The 15229-nt window shown below is 29.2% G+C and overlaps 1 protein-coding gene across 11 annotated transcripts in view; it reads left to right on the top strand.

Moving 5' to 3' along the window:
• The window catches only part of LOC147816861 (inositol 1,4,5-trisphosphate receptor-like), a 310281-nt gene extending 297468 nt beyond the window's left edge, over window positions 1-12813 (top strand). For 8 of the 11 annotated variants that reach the window (XM_087162562.1, XM_087162551.1, XM_087162568.1 and 5 more), the window contains 4 exons: window positions 2883-3040; window positions 4302-4501; window positions 6188-6283; window positions 12584-12813. In XM_087162562.1, coding sequence (XP_087018688.1) covers window positions 2883-3040; window positions 4302-4501; window positions 6188-6269 — 440 coding nt within the window. In that variant the 3' untranslated portion in view covers window positions 6270-6283; window positions 12584-12813. Of the gene's footprint in view, window positions 1-2860; window positions 3041-4301; window positions 4502-6187; window positions 6284-12583 lie in introns of all 11 variants that reach the window. The other 3 variants (XM_087162643.1, XM_087162618.1, XM_087162677.1) reach the window with 2 other exon arrangements.
• Window positions 12814-15229: the final 2416 nt, after the last annotated feature.

Below are 15229 nucleotides of genomic sequence, written 5' to 3'. Positions count from 1 at the left end.
ATATGCACATTGTTGAGGTTTCTGAACTGGAGGTCTTTTACAGGGTGGGGTAGTTGGCCCCACACCCAACCCCTAACATAGAGGACCAGTTCCCTAATATAATCCCCAGGGGCAGTGTGCCCGGCTATACCCCCGGACGCTGATGCCCTAGCTGACCCAACTCACAAAAACTCGACGGTAATTGCAATTAAAAAACTATGGCATAAAGGTATTACTCTTAATTGGACTAGAGCTCATGTGGGGAGGCGGATCGGGCAGCCAAGGAAGCCATCAGTCTCGACCGAGTGGATTTCACTGCCCAACTAACCCAAGTACAGGTCAAGTCGATAATAAATTAATGTGTCATGACACGGTGAAAAAGCGAATGGACAAACAATACTAAAAGTCGTCAAACTTGTACATTTTTTAAAGATCCAAGGGTCACCAGACTGCAGGCAGATTTTTACCTAAATCAATTTCTTACAGGCCATGGCGTGTTTGGTAATCATCAATACCCCCTTTTCGGGAAATCCCCAAACTGTAACTTCTGTGGTGAATTCCAGGATATTAAACATCTATTACTTGATTGCCCGGAATTCCAGGCGCTAATCAGGCCTGCAGGAATACTATCAAATACATCATCAAAGTGACCCTAAAGAACATTTTAGACTTTACGTAAACTATAATACTTGAACTATTACTTCTGAACTTAGACTGTCCCTCCATTGTGCCAACAATTTTAACTTTTTACTTATTGATTTTAACTATTGACTTTTAAAACTTTACACCTGCTTTTATCATCTTATCTGTCTACACTACGATGTTAGTTTTTTATTTGTTGAGTTTCATATGATTCGTCAATTTAAAGTTTTACTATTTCACCCAAGTTTTAATTTCTTATAGATTTTAAAATTGCTCATTTTAGCATTTGATGTTAAATTACTTTTAGAATTTTACTTGTTTTGGGGCTTTTCCCAGGTTTTAAATTTCTCTTTTGTTCTATAGCTTAATATTTATCTTACTCGCCCACCATGTTCATGGGCTGTTGCCATTTTTTACGTATCTTGTGTATTTTATGATTTGTATATCTTTTTGGATTTACATAAACATTTTCCCGTATGCCCTAAATTTGGGCAGGTCAGGGTAAATTTTCATACCCCCGGATGCTTTAGTCGCCTTTAACGACATGTATGAGCTACATTGAAACTATTCTTTCTCACCAGGTCTCCACACAGGTGTTTCTTATTATATTCTTTATTTTAGAATAATTCTATGAAACATATCAATTATATAAATATTGCTATTTATTTATTTGTTAGAAAATTTCTGAGACAAAACTTTTGTTTTGGTATATTTATTTGTTATATTATTGTAATATTCTTAAATGTATATATATTTTTTTTTTTGCTTTGATAATTCCCTTCTGCATTTCTGCTGATGCTATTTTTTTATTAGTTTCTATAAAAGCATAATTACATCTGTAATATTTTTATTTGATATAAATAAGGAATCTGCCAGGTTTTTTTTAAATACAGGGTATCTGCGCACCTGGAAAGTCATGGAAATTCATGAATTTTGGTATTGAGCAAAATTTGTCATGGTTTTAACTAATTTTTTTTAAAAAAAATCATGAAACATCATGGATTTAGGTTGCCGATTAAATTTTTTAAGTGGAATTTACCCCCCCCCCCAATTTCATAGTGTTCCGAATATCTGAATTTGTAACAAAATTCCCACTCACCACTCCCATATTTGATTAAAATATAAAATGTTTTTATCGTGTTCTATAAAAATTATGGTATTCTTTCAAAAAATTAAAGGAAAAACATCATTTCTGGAGCGAATTATCTTTGAAACTTCTGTGATTTCAGAATTTTTGTTATTATTTTTATTTTATCAATTTAAAATTTTACCTGAAGGCAAGCCAGTAATTGGTAAATTTTTTTATTCCAAAATGTAAACAAAAAATTCAGGAGTATTCTTTTATTTTCCGATGAACAAGAAAAGTATCTTTCGAATGTAATTCTGCCGAAGAAAAAAATTATTCACTTTTGTATTTTTTCAGCTATTTTATGGCTTTAACTCTTTCTTTACACTGTTTTTTAAATTTAAAATCTATAAATATGAAGAGGCAGAGTATAATAACTTTGGTTTGACATTGAAATAGTAGGTATTACCATTTCAATAAATGTTTTTATAATGCTGTTTTAAATTTATTGTTGTGTTTTTGTCAGAGAAAATAGTAACTTCGTTAAGTCATGAATTTGAAATTTATTAAATGTAACAGATACCCTGGTAAATATTTTTCTAATTAGTTATTTTTACTTCATCATATTGTGTTGTATTTTGTCTTTTCAACAATAGTCATCATCACGACAATCCCTTAATTTCTGTTAAGCTTCGCGCTCCCATGCCACAGGTTCTGGGTTCGATCCTCGGGCCGGGCAAGGTTGACTCATCCTTTCAGTGGGTCGATAAATGAGTACCAAGCATGCTTGGGGGCTAAACACTGGGGGGTTCGCATTCGACTGACCACCTAGCCGCAACATCTTGCTTCTGCACCCCTGAGCCCAAGGTTAAGAAAACTGAGATGGGCACAGTAGGCCTTGGCCCTTTATGGGCTGTTGTGTCACTGAGTTTAGTTTAGTTTTGAATTGCAGCATTAAGAGTTTTAAAAAAACAATACTGGAGATTAAAGCACATTAATCAATGAATGCAGTCAATAATATTTATTGTTTCAAATCGATAATAATTAAGTTAAAATGTCTGAGTATAGAATATAAGATTAAAATAGTTTCATTTAATATTTCCGTTATATTTATTCAATATGTTATAAGACATTTATTTCACAAAATTTTGATATTTTTCCTTTTCCTAATAGTTTTGTATCAAACTCTTTTTAGGGGCTCATACCCACATTGCTCTTGAAGAAATTTTAGCCGAAAAGGCTGAAAAAGCAAAAGATGCCGAAGAAAACAAACTTCCCCAAGAAGTAGTTCTGAAGCAGCCTATTTTAAGATTCTTACAACTCTTGTGTGAAAACCATAATTATGATTTGCAAGTAAGTGCATATTTTCATAGCACAGATTATTAATGAAAAAAAGGATAAATTAAATAAAAATTCAAAGTAAAAATATTCCTTAGCTCCTTATTTAGTATTAATATGTTTTACGGGAGACATAAGTTTAGCTCATTAAATTTGGATGTAGCTTCGTAGCTATAGATTGAGTGGTGTTTAGTTTTGTTTATTTAGTAATTATAGTTAAATTTCAAAGTGAAATTGAGAAAGTTTGTTTTATCCAAAAAGGCTGTTGAAGTAGTAAATCAATTATCTTAAATATTTGACTTATTTTAAATTTACAGGTTGCGGTGTGCTTATTTATCTTCAAATATATATTGTAAAGAACTGCATTTTTATTCACTCTTTATCTGAAACAACTCACTATATTGTGATAGACTTCAAATAATTATATGCATTGTGACTTTTTAAAAAGATTTCCTTGCATCTTTCATAGTCATCATTTAGTTATGTTGAACCCTTGTGTTGGTTATTTGTATACAATACCCACAATTGGTATAACTGTGGCCATTGACATAACTGAAAATATAGTACAATTTATTTTGTGGAGATTATAACCAAAGTCTTGTATCGAAAATTGTCTTTATTATGGCATGCTAGTGTTCTAATTATGAAACCTCTTGTATTTTGTAAGTTTTAAAGCATCTTTCATTTTTCTGAATGTAAAGCAAACTTTTTTTCATCACATTTAACCATATATTTTTTTTAATTCTGTTAAGTTGTGTGGATTCACAATGATAACTAGGTCTAATAATTTAATTTTGATATTATTTACTATTATTTATTTCGATATTTTCATTAAGACTGTTAACAATTAGAAACATATAATAAATTAAATTAAGTCTAAGAAAGAAAATGTATGTGTTGTGCAAACCGATTAGTTTTCTCTCTTTTTTTCCAAATTATAATCGACATCCTTAATTATTATCATAATTTTAAAGAGTGGCTAAACATTGCATAGTTATGAATATTTTTTTAAATATTTTTGTTTGCATCTTGCAAATAAAAACTACCCCCTAAAAATTTTTTATTTAAAACATTATTTTGGACAACTATGCACTATTTTAATTGTTTTTTTTTTAAAATGTTATTTAAATTTTTTTAATTAAATGTTTAATTACATAACTTATGACTATTTAGTTTTTATCTGTTCCTTTTTTTAAAATCAAAACTTGAAAAATTGAATACAATATTTAATATCCATCTGCTTTTGTTAAAGATCTTTAATTTCTTTTATTTTTAGAATTTCTTGAGAAACCAAACTGATAAAAATAGTTACAATGTTGTATCTGAAACTCTTATGTTCCTTGATTGTATATGTGGAAGTACTACAGGAGACCTTGGATTATTAGGTTTATATATTAATGAACACAATGTTGCTTTAGTTAACCAAACTTTAGAAACACTTACTGAATATTGCCAGGACCATGCCATGAAAATCAAGTAAATAGTTTTGATTTATTTTCTTTACATTTATTGTTTATTTTTACACATTGTATTTGCTTTTGTTTTAGTTTACTCGTGTGGTAAAAATTGGTCCTCTCCAAAAATCAGTATTAGAAAATTTTATTTTTCTAATACTGAACTAACTCTTTTCTTTTAAAGTTTTCAATCCAGTGTAATTAGTTTTAAAATGAATAAATTAAATTAATTTTGTAAAGAAAATATCCTTGATAGCAATTTTCTATTTGTATTAAGGAGTGACTGTGCTTTTAAGTATTCCATCAGTTCATATACCATTTATTGATATTAAATACTTTAAGTTTAAGAAAAATTATTTTGAACCAATTTAAGTGAGAATAATATTACTTTTGAAATTATTGGTTAATGTACTTCTCAGAGCCATCCCACAGTCAACTGACCGTAAGACTTCCTGTACATCACCAAAGTCAAGCTTCACTGAGCAAGTGGGTAACCACTTTGATCAGCCTGAGAAGTGACCTTATTAAACTGTTCTACCATAATGTGCTAAACTTTGTGGGCAGATGGATCAAACTTGTGATGGCATGTTTCTGAACCATCTTCAGTGATGTTTCCCAGACTGTCCCCCATTATGCAGCTCTGGTGCAATGTAAATATTGTACTACTTCTCAGGGCCAAGATTTGAATTTCAGTTGGCTGTATTAGAACAATCTGACCAGTTTCTGTTGAACAACTATGTCAGCTTTTAAAATATTGGTTAAAGTGGTTTAAAAGCAAATGTTTCTCAAATCGATAATTGAAATGCTTCTCACTGTTATTTAGATCCTATGTTGTAAGGACTCGAATAATTGTTGTTCAGGATCCCAAAAGAAAGGAGAGAAATGATTTTATCATTCTCTGATTGAAACAGGGTTGCCACTCCACAGGAAAAGCCTGGAAAATACAGGGAATTTAAAAATCACTTAAAATAACTAGGAAAATGCAGGGAATTTTGATTTTTTCTTTACAAACTGGGAAAATACAGGGAATTTTGTTTCTTATTTTTGTCTTTTAAAAAATGGTGACTCCTCAAAGCGTAATCTATGGGATATTTAACACTTATATTTCAGCTATACTAAATTATTTCATTTGCTAAAGCATTATTTAAGTATGTTCACTGTTTTTCCAGCAATTAAAACTAATAAAAATAGTTAGCCCAATATAGCTCACACAAGAGCACAGTAATTGTTGTTTCCTCTTAATATATTGTGTATAATATGTACAGGGAATTTTTTTCCCAGATTTGAGTGGTAACCCTGTGTAAGATTGTTCTTATTGAAATCCAACCTAATGTAATGTCCTTAATAGTTTCTAAATTAAGTTCCTTGGTTGGTTAGGAAACAGTGTGGTAGCCAGGTAGTTACTACTACAGTATGGGGAAAACGAATGGATTTAGTCCTTGAACTGAAGGTTTGTGTATATTTCTTCTAATCTAACAAAAAATGTTTTTCTTTATAAACTTATGGAATATTAGAATAATAAAACCTGTAATTGGTTCTAAACTGTAGCTGTTTTCGTAATTTGTTGTTAACCTTTCCATTTTTTAATTAAAAAAATTTTTTTAAGTAAACCAATATGCAATGTTTTAGATTTAAGTTAACGGATTTAAATTCGGTTTAAAAAAATTGTTAGCTACTTTTGTAACCTATTGTGTATTCTTTTACACAGAACAATGCATCGAAGTTATTGCTGGCAAGAATGGAAGGCAGAGGTGACAGTGAAAATGCTGAACGAATTCTCCATAATATGAGTCCAAAGCAACTGGTAAAGTAATATTTTAAATAAATTTCCTATTTACTGAGGACATTTTTTTTTAAATATTTATTTACATTATTCAAGTTAATAAATAAAGGATTAAAAATAAGGCAATATTATTTAGCATTTCTTAACTAAATTTTTTAATTCAAATTACCAATTACTTTGTTTTCTAGGTATTCATTTTTTTGTTTATTTAATTTTTTACTTATTTTTTACAGATTTAAGTTTTACAGATTTTTTTCTTTGATAACAAAATAAATTAAATATTTTGTAAACTGCTGAAAATTTCAATTTCTTCATTTTATTAATGGCTTCTTATCTTCTGTTACATTTAAAAAAAAAAAAAAAATTGAAGAAGAGATATTTATGTGAATAAGAGTATTACTACTATTACCAGCATACCTGCTTAAATTTTTTATTTTAACTGTTTTTTTATTTTTATTTTTAGTATTTAGTTATTTTTAAGAGTTTGATTTTATGTGTACTTTTTTTTAATTAGAACTTCTTTGAAATTATTCAAAATACTTCTATTGTAATTTAATGGAATGTGATATTTTAATAAATTATCAAGTGCAGAAATTTAAATTTGTATCTAGCTCTAGAAAATTGTGGGAAGCTTGTGAAAATTACATAAATTTCTTTTTCTGTCAGTATAATTCTTGTAGCAATTGAAAAATATTTTAAGATTAAATTATTTCAAATTATATTAGGAGAAGCTTTCTAAATTTATTCTAACGATAATTAATAAGTCACAGAGATTTCAAAGATTACAAATGTTATATTTTTGTCAGTTATTTCTTCTATCTAATTTATTAAGTTCGGAACTCATCATAATGTGCATTATCTTTGTTAAATAGAAAATAAATAATTTCATTTGTAATAATTATTAATAATTTTTTGATCTGCTTACATTCTAGTATTTCATAATAAGAAGCTAATGCATCCTTATTGGAGATGAGTCCCAGCTGGGCTTGACAACTAGCTGAGACTCATTGTCTGGAAACATTTTCCATACTCAGGCTAATGACATCAGGGGTCTGTCTAGGTTTTTCTGAGAGGTACCTATTTTGTGAAAATTTAGACATAATTTGTGAAAAATTAAAATTTATATTTAAAAATCAGCACAAAAATATGGATTTATCGTTTCTTAAGGGATACAAAAATGAAATTTTAAGAAAAAATATTTTGTGAAACTACCGTTTTTCCTAAAATTGAATTTGTGAAGGTACCGCTAAACGGTTGTAAATTCGGCCTGGACAGATCCCTGGACATAGTTTTTATTTACTTGCTAATTTTTAAATAAGTGATCTCAATATACTAATCTCAAACATATTTTACTTAGTCTTATATCTTTACAAATTTTAACTTAATCTTACATATAAAATCTTTAACACATATAAAACCGGCTTAAATTTAGAGTCAGCCTCAAGCCTCTAAGAGTGAGTCTATGCTTAACACTAATTAGTGCTTCCTCAAAACAATAAAAGTTTCATTTAATGGTTAATTATCATAAGGCATTTGATCTTTTAATACTAATTTTTTTTTTTTTTTTTTTTTAGTAGTTTGAAGTCTTGTGACATTTTGTTTCCTCCATTTCATTCTCATTGCGGTTTTAGTTTCTTCTCGATTCAGTCCCGCTACTAATTAGATGTGTCTATTTTGATATAAACATTCCAAATTGTTTATTTAATATTTCTATTAGCAAAAGCCAGGAATTTCTTTAATGATTATTAAGTATTTACAAACTATTAAGCTTGAAATCATATCTCCAAATTATTTCAAGTACTATTTTCCAGTGATTGCCCACAATATTCTAATGAATTAGAGAAGAACTTATTTAAGTTTCAAGGAAAACTGTCCTTTTTTGTATTCTGTTATTTATGTATCTGTGTTAATTATTATGAAATAATGTATAAAAATTGTAAAAGATTTTTAAGATAACTACCTCCAGTCATTCTTTTCAAATGATTCCTCCCTTGAAAAAAAGAACTTTGAAAAAAGGATAAATATTAGGAGCTAAAAAATTAATAAAATAGAGATACAGACAGGGTGGCCACCCACCTGGAATTATCAGGGAAATTTGGATAAAAACCTGGAAAAATCAGGGAATTTTAAAGAAAAGCTGGAAATTTTTTCTTTGATCATTTTTTTAATTTCACCAATTTAAATTATTTACAAATTTTTTTAATTTAAATTATTTCATCCATTATACCCACTTTTTTGTAAACGGAAATGTATCGCCAAACAGTTGAAATATTATCAACTTAGCGATACTTTGCTTGCATCAAAATTTGCTCCATTACAGCTCTGTTAAACTAGAATGCCACATAAAATTCTGCCGCGGTTGCTAAACGAATGTAGAAATCTTTGACCGCTATGGGACTGTTCAATTTAGGAAAGATTCTGGTGGAGGTGGAAAGAGGGATTAGGATATTAGCTTCTGTTTTTAAATTCTGTTCTTGGGCTGAATCCATTTATGGCTCAAGTTTGTTCCGATGCTTTGGTGGTATTTTTTTTTTTTCTATTTTGACAAAATGTTTTTGTATTTTTAACTTTATGAAATTCTCCAAAATTTAGTTGGTTATAATTTAATAATATTAGACTTTATATTGCACCCTTTTTCTGAAAGCTTTTCTACTCCCATACAAAGAAATCTATGAATTATTTTTTTCTCAGCAAACCAACCAATCACATATTTTTACAATCGCTAACCGCAATGTTTGTCAACAAATCTCTACAATTGTTGCATTAATGATTTTTGATTCAAAATTTTGTACCAAAACATTAAAAATTAAATAAAAAATCTTGAAAATTGTCAAAATAAATTATTTTTTTCAAGATAATATGTTAAAAAAATAATATTTTGAATAAAATATTTTATAATACCGACACTTTTCTTGTACACATCCTACACTTTACACGAAAAAAGAAACAAAAACCTGGAAATTTTAAGATTTTTATCTGGAAAACCTGGGAAAATCAGGGAAATTTGAAATCTGATTTGAGTGGCCACCCTGAAAATAGAGATACAGATCATTACAATTACGTAGAAATGTTTGCACATTTTAAAAAAATAATTTAAATTTCATTTCTCTTTTCAAATGAAAGAGAAAAACAGAAAGGACCCAAGGGACAACAGGACTTAGAATTTGGGTGTACTGTTTTGTTTTTAGTATGCATTTATTGCTCAATAAAATAATTAGTTATGTATTGGGAGTACATATTAATTCAGTCCTTTTTTTTGTGGTTAAAAATCCATTTATTTCAGAACAAAATTAATGAACAGATTAATCAAAGTATTGTCCATCATTGGCTACTACTTTTTCCCACCTCTCAGGCAATTTTCGAATTCTATCTCTTCTCTTCTTTTGAGGCGATCCAAGTTAAGAGGCAACTTTCGATTTCTGCAAAAGAAGTGAACCGGTGACCTGCCAAATCGTGCTGCGTCCGTCGGAGCAACCAGTAATCAGAAGGAGCAATGTTTGGCGAATACGCCGGGTGTGGTAAAATATCCCACTTGAGCGTTTACAAAAAAAAATTTGCGACATGAAGCCAACCGTTGTCATTAAGAAGAATAACTTTGTCATGTCTTTGCTCGTATTCGGGCTGTTTTTCTCTTAATGCACGGCACAAACGAATCAATTGTAGCCTATACCGATCGCCTATAATGGAATCGCCAGGTAGTAGCAGCTCATACTATACCACACCATTCTTGAAGCGTCGAAACCATTCCCTACATGATTTATTAGTTTATTAATTTTCATTTTAATAGTTCTCTCCCCTATTCAATGAAAAAAAGTGTTATATTTATAAATTTTATTAATGTATATGAAATACTTTTTTTAATTTTATTAAGTACAATAAGATTTTGATTGTGCAAACACAATCATATTTAAAAACCTACCTTGTTAACATAGCTTAAAAATATATAGGTTAAAGAGAGGAAAATAAATGACAAAGTACTGATTTGAAGCATCTTGAAACTAACCTGTACAATATTGAATGCCTTCTAAGACATTATTTGGTAGAACAATTCTTTGCAATAAGAAATTTTTTTTATTCCAAGCAAGTAAAATGCCTCGTAAAAGTTTTTTAATTTATGGTAACTAAAAATAATGTTAATAACACCTACATTTCACTTATTTATCTATTCTTAAATAGTAGAAAATCTTTTTATTTGGCAAAAATACACTTTTTCAAAAAAAAAGCTTTCTTGAAACTGAAGTTTAAAATGTAAATGCAATAAGAATCACTAAACTAACATTTAAGTGTGAAAGAAGCAAAAAAGTTATAGAAATTTCACGATTTTCTTATGAGTTAAAAAAGATGAAAAACAACAGAACCAATTTAATTGCGCATTGAAATGTTGAAGTTTTCAAAGATTATTTTTTAACTTTCCTGTCCTCTGGCAATCAAACAGGTTTAAATATTTTCAGTCTGGTTTTCCTCTGAATTATTCATTAGATTAGATTGTTTCTTTTCCTTTGTGACCCTTGATGTGTGCGTCTTATAACAAAGTTTTTCTTTACTAGAATTCGAAAAGCATATATTGAAAGTGGTTAATGTGGAACCCCTGCTATACTAATCTACAGAAAATGACAACTAATTTTTCTGTATCAAATGAAAATGCATGTAGTATGTAGTGTACTTCCTCGAGAAGGGCCACCCCTCCTCACTGCCCTTTGATGACACTGTCTGTTAATATTCCTTTTAAAAAATTAAATGTGTATATGATAATTACATACTTTTAAAATTATTCGTGTTAATAGGTTTGATTTTGATGCCATTACAAATATTTACTTTGTTAGGATTTTTCTCACCTGGTTAAATTTTTCAAAGTTTCTCTTTTTGGTATCAATAAGTTTATTAAGGGATAAATATATATTTTTAATATAATAAATATATATTTTTTTTAAATGTACCTTTAAATATTTATTTTTCTCATAATTTTTAGTTTAAATTATAGAAAAAGATCTCTAGTTTAACAATTAATTTTTTTTTAAAGTGTGCACAATGGTTTTCTTTTAGCATATCTTTTTTTTTCGTAAACTAAAAATTTTTCTCATTTTGATAATGGGTGAGAACTACTTTTTGAAATACACATGTAAATTAGTATAAGATGGTAATTTTACAGTCGTTGAGAATCAAATTCAGCTACTACATAATAGTATACATTTTGTTAAATATTTATTGTGTTAAATAAGAGCCCTTTAAAAACTCGCTGTACCCTTTTCTGTGAGGAAGCATCTTGCGCTTTTTTATTCCAAGGGAGAACTCTGTAGTAGGCGTAGTAATGGAGTATTTAAGAAAAATTTTTAGTTAAAAAAGCAACTAAATAAATAAAAAAAAATGAAGTAAAAAAAATTTCTTCAGAGATGTAAACAATGTTATTAATATTTATGTAAACATTTCATTTTTTGTCTTACATCTGTACCAGTTATACAGAGACATTACGGAAATCGTGACTTGCTCAAATCTGTGATTATTCTTATCTAACTCTTGTGTTTTTTATGTAAGGAAAACTTATGAATTTCTCAAAGCATCACCATTAAAGTAATTTAAAAACTTTTTGAAATATAAATTAGTTACAGTATTGGAAAATTATTTGCCTTTTTAACTAGCAAATTTTGAGCAATCTTTTTTCTTTTATTACTGAATTGGTTTCAATTTCATTACATATTATTGTTTTAATATGAAAAATGTTGTAAATTTTGACATTTTTTTTGTCGAAGGAATCCAATAGCAAATTTAATCATAAAAATAAACCGAAAAAGAAATACAATTGATAAATTCATGTATGTAAGTAATAAGAAGTACTTTTTCTTCTATGCCTTTCCTTGAAACAATAATTTACATTAGAGTATCATAATTATTTTAAATATTAAAAGCAATAAAATTGAGCACCATAAAATAAATAATGGAAAAAAAACAGTATGTTTTTGAAAGTTAAATATTTTCTGAGAAAAGGTGTGCACAAAATAAAAAAGTGAACACTCTGAATAACTTTTCATTTAACAGTCAGCTTTTCCTGTACTAGGTGTCAATCTTAATGGGTTCGTGAGTCAATAATTTCCTTCAAAAAGGAATTTTGTGTTCAAAATCTTTCTAAATTATAAGGCAGGTGTATACTTGCATGGTGTTACAATCTGTATTTTGTTGTTGAGTCAAAATTTATCAATGAAATAATGAAAACAAAAACTTTTCAAGATAGAAATTTTAGTTTTAAAAGCATATTTGTACAAAAATACTCAAGTTGCTTAAAATATATGATTTGCATAATTTTTATTTTAATATCTTCTCTTTCAGGATTTTGAAAAATGTCAAGCATTGTTTGTTGCAGTTGTTATATTGAAGTTTTTCAGAACTCTTCTATGCTATTCCAAGGGATTCTATGTTGACAAAAATATTTATTTCTCTGTTGTCTTTATTATTTTTAAAATTAAATATAAATAGAAATTTGTGTAATATTTGTATTGTTTATGGATATGTCTTTGTATTTATATATCTTTGTATAATAAAATGTATGCTAGAGACAATGTTGATTATGTATTTAACTACTTTCAGTGTACATTCAATTCATTACATGAGATAATCAGGTGATTATATTAGTACATTTTTGTACAATACACTTATTTTTTGCTAAATTTCCTGCAAGACAAAATATAATCTGTAAAACATGAATTCATGATCAATACTGCACTAAATCGTCATCTGTAGACAGCTTCTTAATATTATCGGCTGTAGGTTGTATATAGTTTCTGTATAGGGTACAATAGTATCACTAGATTCCTTAAAAACGCACAGCTTTTATTTTAAAACTCTATTTTTAACTTTATTATCTATTTATTTTATGTTTAGTAATTTATATACATATATTGACTACAAGTTAAAACTTGAACAATTACTTGTGAGATACAGAATTTCTATAAATCTGGACAGCAGTTTTATTACTCTGCTTTTAAGTAGAATAGCACAGTGAAGGAAAAACTATTATGTATGTTTACCTAGCTTAAAAATGTACTAATAAGTTTAACCCCTTCCTTCTCGCTCCCGTGAAAATGACGGGGTGAGATTTTGCTCGCTATTTCTCGCTCGCGTGATATTAACGGGCTGGAGTGTTCAGTAGTAACGCGTCAATAAGAATAAAACTAATTCATTTCTTTTGCAAGGAAAACATTTTATTTCTCATTTTACACACCTGGTGGCAGTAACAGGAAAATTTTAAGGTAATTGTAGAGTAAGTGTAATTAGTTTATTTTAAACTAGTTGCAGCACTAATCTAATATAAATACAAAAGCCAAGAAAATAGGCACTTTTATGATCGTTTTCATGAAAATTAACCGATCCTTAAGGAGTTAAACATAGATTATGCAGGGCACATCTTCTGGACTAAGGGGTTGAGCTGTGTAAAAAATATTTTTCTTTACAAAAGCAATTTAAATGAGAGAATTACCTAAAAATATTTTCTTAGTTCATTTATTAATAATTTATTCAAACATGTTATTAGATAGCTAGATATTTATTTAGCTAACTGAATTGTATTAAATAAAAATAATTGGATTTGAGGGTTTTAATTACCCCTGTAACTAGGTCAGTGACTTCTAGTAAGTCTCAATAGACTGAAAGGATGCTGCTGAGTGCATATAAATTGCTGGCCCTCAATTATTGATTACCCTCTGCTTGAAAATGTCGGGCAATCCCTCATCCTGCGCTTCTTAGACGACGAATGCTGTGTTGAATACTACTGGCCAGCATAAGTACAGTTGAAAGTGACTTAGACCCGTCGCTTTAGCTGCTGGCAACCAGCAGTTTTGTGGTGCTGGACCTATGTATTTGTTTTTCCTGGGATGGAACTTTATTATCATATAATACTAACAGCATGATGGTTATAAAATTATCTTCTTTTCTTAAATTCCAATTGCTCTTACTAAGATTGCTTAAAAATTATTTCTTTTTAAAAAATACATTTTATATAGAGGAATATTTGCTGAAATGAGGCACATTTCATGATGACATTTAATTTACCATCACTGTACTATCCTGAGTTATCTCAGAAAATGAAATAAGTTAAATATTAGTCTTCGTATGATAGTTTTTAAAACAAGGGACAAAACAAAGTGATACTTTCCAAACAACAGTGAAGTGATACGCTATTTTTTTTACTCTTTTTTTTTCCTACATAAATTTGTTGTTGTTAATTTACGTCGCACTAGAGCTGCACAATGGGCTATTGGCGACGGTCTGGGAAACATCCCGGAGGATGATCCGAAGACATGCCATTACAATTTTGATCCTCTGCAAAGGGGGTGGCGCCTCCGCTTCGGTAGCCCGACGACCTGCACGCGAAGTCGAGCACTTTACGGCAGCACAGTTTAACGAGGACCAATACCGCACACCCTCGGTCCCTACGCAGACCCTACGTAAATTTAGTAACCGTCGTATATACAAGCGCACAAAGCACGTGTGCAGTATCGCAATCCAACAGCAAATGTCATAAACAAACCTTTGTAATCTTCCAATGACAGCAGATTTTTATTCCAATCTAGTAAAAACGGGAAAAAAAACTGACAAATTCTGCTATGCCCGGGTATTGTCGGGATAATAAATAAATATTTGCAATATATAGACCCAACCGAGTTAACTCGGTACAAAATTATAGTAGCTTGATTGGGAGGTATTGTCGCATCCCCCATGTAGACCCGATCTCCCACTATCATTTAATATTTATTTATTTACATCATTTATCATATCTTGATTACCATTTTTACGAATTTTACAAAATTTTTAAATTTTAAAGATTTTATCAATAAAAATCACATAAAATTGTGATAAAATTACCATTCTGCGCAGTAATGACATTTCTAGTAAAATAAAAATAAAAGTTTTGCTTATAAGGACCTGAAGTTCTATGAGCTTTGGATCATGGAAATAGTAGAAAAGTCAGTCAAATAG

Source organism: Parasteatoda tepidariorum, chromosome 1 (genome assembly GCF_982258835.1).
Source record: "Parasteatoda tepidariorum strain Cologne lab strain chromosome 1, Ptep-v5.0, whole genome shotgun sequence".
In the NCBI taxonomy this organism is placed as follows: domain Eukaryota; kingdom Metazoa; phylum Arthropoda; class Arachnida; order Araneae; family Theridiidae; genus Parasteatoda; species Parasteatoda tepidariorum.
Note: the sequence above shows the minus strand (reverse complement) of the source record. Positions and strands in the feature narration are given on the sequence as shown.